The sequence below is a fragment of the Carlito syrichta genome, unplaced genomic scaffold (assembly GCF_000164805.1).
Source record: "Carlito syrichta isolate Samal-C Ts95f unplaced genomic scaffold, Tarsius_syrichta-2.0.1 Scaffold288315, whole genome shotgun sequence".
Classification (NCBI taxonomy): domain Eukaryota; kingdom Metazoa; phylum Chordata; class Mammalia; order Primates; family Tarsiidae; genus Carlito; species Carlito syrichta.
In genome coordinates, this window is record NW_007232411.1 from 254,298 (window position 1) to 260,159 (window position 5,862).

At 43.2% G+C, this 5,862-nt stretch overlaps 1 protein-coding gene across 1 annotated transcript in view; it reads left to right on the forward strand.

Annotated features, from left to right (window-relative positions):
• Positions 1-5,862, forward strand: part of HNRNPUL2 (heterogeneous nuclear ribonucleoprotein U like 2) — a gene marked incomplete at its 3' end in the record, with an annotated part of 12,163 nt that overhangs the window by 604 nt on the left and 5,697 nt on the right. The window contains exons 2-10 of the mRNA XM_021710235.1: positions 1-149; positions 2,403-2,538; positions 2,836-2,912; positions 3,158-3,297; positions 3,590-3,680; positions 3,779-3,891; positions 4,386-4,649; positions 4,846-4,968; positions 5,642-5,770. Coding sequence (XP_021565910.1) covers positions 1-149; positions 2,403-2,538; positions 2,836-2,912; positions 3,158-3,297; positions 3,590-3,680; positions 3,779-3,891; positions 4,386-4,649; positions 4,846-4,968; positions 5,642-5,770 — 1,222 coding nt within the window. The remainder of the gene's footprint in view (positions 150-2,402; positions 2,539-2,835; positions 2,913-3,157; positions 3,298-3,589; positions 3,681-3,778; positions 3,892-4,385; positions 4,650-4,845; positions 4,969-5,641; positions 5,771-5,862) is intronic.

Genomic DNA, 5,862 nt, shown 5'->3' on the forward strand with positions numbered 1-5,862 from the left:
GCCGGCGGAGGCCACGGCTGGGTCAGGTGGAGTGAACGGTGGCGAAGAGCAGGGCAGCGGCAAGGGGGAGGAAGACGAGCCCGAGGAGCGGAGCGGGGACGAGACGCCGGGATCCGAGGCCCCGGGTGACAAGGCCGCGGAGGAACAGGGTGAGGAGCTGGCAGCGGAGCCGGGCTCCAACCTGCCCGCCGGCTGCGCCCCGATCTAGCACCCCGCCCTGCTCCGCGGGGTCCGAGTCCTTGTTCTCGCTTGCCTGAAATGGCAAGATTCTCATCGCCATTTGGTGGGATTCCCCAGGGAAGCAGATTTCATTCTCTACCTACCATTTTTTTTGGGGGGGGGGCTTGCCGTCTCTGGTGTCCTCGCTCTTTGCAGGAGGCAGGTTCTTGCCTAACTTGGTTCTTTGGTGATAGTGGATGGGAGTGAGTGATTTTACATGCGAACTGCCTGCGGGCTACCTGTGGATCAGTCTCCCGCGGTGCTTATCTTTTTCTTAGTCGAGAAATGTGCTGCGGCATTGGCGAGTTCACGGGCGCCAGACGGGCAGTTGGGGGTTTAGGTCTTTGGGCTACCCGACTGTTGACTTTTTCGCCTTAAAAATGTTAAGCAATAAACAAAGTCCGCTCCGTTAAAAGCACATTATCAGAGCTAGAGCCACGCAGAGAATCTGGAAATCTAACCTTGCTCTTGCTTGAGCAGTTGGGAACAGCCTCTAGTGTTAGGGTATTGGGTTTAATAGTTAACGAGTGAAGAGAAAATCTTAATCTAGTGCATTTACAGTAAACTAACTGTTTTTTTTTTGTCTAGGGTTTTCATTTTGTTTGTACTCTTACGACTAAATTTTAATAGTTTCACTGAGTCCGTGAATGAGCATATTTGTAGGTTTGCTGTACACTTGCACTGGCCTTTTACATTTCAGGTTCCTAGCTTCCTGAATTGAAATGTTTAAGGTGCTGGTTGCTCCCTTGAGTAAGCTTGTGGAAGAGATTGTGTGGAGTTGCCCCAGGGAGTTAGTGACCTTTCTCCTTTCTTTTGAAGTGATTGGATGGTTAGAGCTGATCCATAACAATATCTGTCAGTGGCTAGAGGAAAGCTAGAGCTTTTTCCAAGTTCTGTTATAAAGTGGGTTACTTTCTTTTTGTGATAATTTTTTTAGGCTGCTACAGAGTATCATGGTATGATTGGAACCCTTTGTACAACAATCACATGCAACTTGCAGTTTGTTTGTCCTATGTCCTGGAACAGAAATCCCATTACATAACCTTTGACTTATGTGTATTCCAAATAGCAGATAAAAATGTTGATGAACAAAGGAATGTTTTAAAGAAATTATGATTAAAAAACTTATTAGTGTCGCAGAATATACAAACCTGAGGAAAAACTCAAGATTTTTTTTTCTCTTGAAAAGAATGTTGCTAAATATAGGACAACACCTTTCTACCCCAAATTCTTTGCAGTAAAGATGCAGTATTATTTATGGGTCTCTTGTGACAATGGTTTGCTCTTACAACTTTCAGTAAAAATCCCTGATAAAAATACAGTTGTGTATCATGCACTTGAGTCCATTTGCCACATAAGTAAAGCCATAGCTGTCTGTGCATTTCAGTACAGGAAAGGGAAACTCTTTTTTAAAAAATTGAGGCAAGCCGGCCTCGGTGGCTCAGCCTGTAATCCCGCGCTTTGGGAGGCTGAAGTGAGTGGATTGCCTGAGCCTGTGGGTTCGAGATCCACCTGGGCAACTTGGTGAGACCTCATCTCTACAATAAATTTTTAAAAATTAGCCTGGTATGGTAGTGCGCGTCTGTCTGTAGTGTGATAGTGCACTACTTGGAAGGCTGAGGCGGAAGGATCGCCGGAGCCCAGCAGGTCGAGGCTGCGGTGACCACTCCTGGCCACTGCACTCCAGTCTGGATGACAGAATGAGACTCCAACTCAAAAAAAAAAAAAAAAATTGAGGCTTCTGTGTTTTGAACCTGGGGAAAGGTGTTACAAAGTATATATTAAATGCCTACCTTAAATCCAAATCTGACAAGAATTGAAATTAAATTAACCTTCGAAGGTTTTCTAAAGACCTAGGAGATATTTTTATGTTATATTGATGGGGAGATCTGCAAGTTTGACCTGATTTAAGCAGATAAATTTAGAATATAAAAATTGACCAATTTTTAACTACTGCTTGACTGTAATTAGCCTATAATGCCCCCCTTTTTTAAAAAAAACTAAAATTCTAGCCAATGACAGGAAGATAATCTTTCAAAATAAATGTTCTGTGGATGCAGTGTGAATAATCTGACCATTTTGGTTAGACAGATATACAGATCCTCCTTGAGTTTCAGTTGGTTCTGAGCTTATTCTACACTCCAGTATGAAAACTGCTGATTTTCTTTCCCTCCTTTTTGTAGGAGATGACCAAGATAGTGAAAAGTCAAAACCAGCAGGCTCAGATGGTGAGCGGCGGGGGGTAAAGAGACAGCGGGATGAGAAGGATGAACATGGCCGAGCTTACTATGAATTCCGAGAGGAGGCTTACCACAGCCGGTGAGGGAAACAGTCCCTTTCCCAGATGGGAGTGTCTGCTCTGATTTTGGTATACCTGATATTGATTGGAGAGTCTGGAAGAAGGGGTGGATTACAAATGGAATAGGTTTTTATAGGCTTAAGTTTTAGATTGCATTTACCCTGGAAGCTACTGTTGCCCTTTCTCATTTATTGAAAGAAGCTGTCTGCTGGGATTTGATATTCACTAATAATTTAAAATGTACATAATGTCACGCAGATACTTCTCAATGAAGAAAGCTTTGGTTATATTGTATTTCCCTTGTGTCCTATGTATAGCTCAAAGTCTCCACCACCTCCTGAAGAAGAGACCAAAGATGAGGAGGAGGATCAAACTCTTGTGAACCTGGACACGTGTATGTATAAAGTCCAGAGATTGGGGTTTTTAACTAATCTCCTAAAAGTGATTTTCATGGTCTGGAAACTCTAAGAGACTTTGTATCCATTTTTTAAATAAATAGTTTTAGAGGCAGACCTACAAATAGTTTTTGGTTACATGGTTGTATTGTGTATCCATTCTTGACAACTGAGTATACTTATGCTCCTCTGTTGGTAGCTTTCAAGTATTGGGCATGGGGGTAAACTGCTTCTTTCTTAACAGATACCTCGGATCTCCATTTTCAAGTGAGCAAAGACCGCTATGGAGGGCAGCCACTTTTTTCAGAGAAGTTTCCCACCCTGTGGTCTGGGGCAAGGAGTACTTACGGAGTGACAAAGGGAAAAGTCTGCTTTGAGGCAAAGGTAGTAACTCATTAAGACAATTCATTTATTAATTCATTAAGCTATCTATGTACTGGACTCAGTCCATCAGTATTTTATTAGTGCAGGAAGAAGCATCATGCCTTAACTATAACCTTAGCTTCAGTAACCAAGAAATCAGTCTCCATGGCTTTGGTTTAAATTTAGTGACAGTTAATCTGATGTTAAGTTGTGATTGTTGTTTTCAGTTTGTATTAAAAAACTTGTCTTTCTAACTCACACTTTGTTCTTGAGTTGGTCAGAGTGTTTAAGACTTCCTTTCTGACTTGGCCAGGTAACCCAGAATCTCCCAATGAAAGAAGGCTGTACAGAGGTCTCACTCCTTCGAGTTGGGTGGTCTGTTGATTTTTCCCGTCCACAACTTGGTAAAGTTATTTTTAACTTCCTCATTAGTCTTTGCTAACCATCTTGCTTATTCTCTGGGAAATTTGGATATAGAAAACTAATTTGTTGACTGTTCTAGGTGAGGATGAGTTCTCTTATGGTTTTGATGGACGAGGACTCAAGGCAGAGAATGGACAGTTTGAAGAATTTGGCCAGACTTTTGGAGAGAATGATGTCATTGGCTGCTTTGCTGTAAGTGCTTCTGAAAGTTTTTTTTTTGAGTTGGAGTCTCACTCTGTCGCCCAGACTGGAGTGCAGTGGCCGCTCCCGGCCACCGCAGCCTAAACCTGCTGGGCTCCGGCGATCCTTCCGCCTCAGCCTTCCAAGTAGCTGGAACTACAGGCGTGCGCTACCACGCCCAGCTAATTTTTGGATTTATTGTAGAGATGAGGTCTCGCCAAGTTGCCCAGGTGGGTCTCGAACCCACGGACTTAGGCAATTCACTTACCTCAGCCTCCCAAGGCGTGGGATTACAGGCTTGAGCCACCGAGCCCGGCTGCTTCTGAAAGTTATAGATTCAGAGCAAGGAGTGGATAGAGGGTACTGGGAATTCAGTTGTGCGTCCCATCAACTACTGGCTTTTATGTGTTTGCTGCATGGCTTGCTTAGTTGTGTTATGCAGCAGTCTTTGTAAAAAGTAGTTAAATTTTAAACTTAACCTCAAGCCTTGTCCTTCGTCATTATAGAATTTTGAGACTGAAGAAGTAGAACTTTCCTTTTCCAAGAATGGGGAAGACCTAGGTGTGGCATTCCGGATCAACAAGGAATCCCTGGCAGACCGGGCCCTTCTACCCCATGTCCTCTGCAAAAATTGTGTTGTTGAATTAAACTTTGGTCAGAAGGAGGAGCCCTTCTTCCCACCACCAGAAGAGTTTGTGTTCATCCATGCTGTGCCTGTTGAGGATCGTGTACGCACTGTAGTCCCTCCCAAGACCATTGAGGAGTGTGAGGTATGCCAAACAGTATGCAAAAATTTAGGTTTCATTAAATTAAAAAAAATTTAGGAATGATGGGTTGGTCGCCTCTACCAGGTCTCTTCTCAAGCATTACCAAACTGCAACAGGGAGGATGTTTTTAAGTTACATTCCATTATAAACATGATCCTCATTTATTTTTTATTACATTCCTGGTTCTGTTTACTTGTAGGTGATTCTGATGGTGGGACTACCTGGATCTGGAAAGACCCAGTGGGCACTGAAATATGCAAAAGAAAATACTGAGAAAAGATACAATGTCCTGGGAGCTGAAGCAGTGCTCAGTCAAATGAGGGTGAGTTGCTGGGGGTGTTAGTCAGCTCTAGTGTTTGCTCTGGAGGTACCGAGAAACATTTTATTTTTTATTTATTTATTTTTTTGAGTCAAAGTCTCTGTTGTCCAGACTGGAGTGCAGTGGTATGCTCACGGCCACCTCAGCCTTGACCTGCTGGGCTCAGGTGATCCTTCCGCCTCAGCCTTCCAAGTAGCTGGAACTACAGGCATGTGCCACCACACCCAGCTAATTTTTTTGATTTATTGTAAAGTTGTGGGCACGGGCAATCCTCTCACCTCAGTCTTCCAAAGTGCTGGAATTATGGGTGTGAGCCACTGTGCCCGGCCCAAGAAACTTTTAAAACCTGTCTTCAGTAGAGAATTAGTTTCAAGTGTCTGAGAACAAGGGTCCCACAAATAGAGAAATGAGTTTTTCTCTATATGTGTTTTAGGTGGGGTTTTTTTCTTTGCTGTGTTGTGAAATTTCTAAAAGCAGATAAAAGCTGGAATATGTCCAGATCAAGACTGGAAATGACTATTACAGGAAATGGACAACATTTGCAGCACCAAGGAATAGGAATTAATTAATGTGATAGATTTGGCATTTAAAGAGGTGAAATTTACCAGTGACTCTTGGGCTTTAACGTGTTGCTTAACTTTTTGTGTTTCTCTTTACTTCTTCTCAAACTCATCAGATGAAGGGGCTCGAGGAGCCAGAGATGGACCCCAAAAGCCGAGACCTTTTAGTTCAGCAAGCCTCCCAGTGCCTTAGTAAGCTGGTCCAGATTGCTTCCCGGACAAAGAGGAACTTCATTCTTGATCAGGTATTATTCAAACATTCAGAAGAAACCTGATTTTTTTTTTTTTTTTTTTTGAGTTGGAGTCTCACTCTGTCACCCAGACTGGAGTGCAGTGG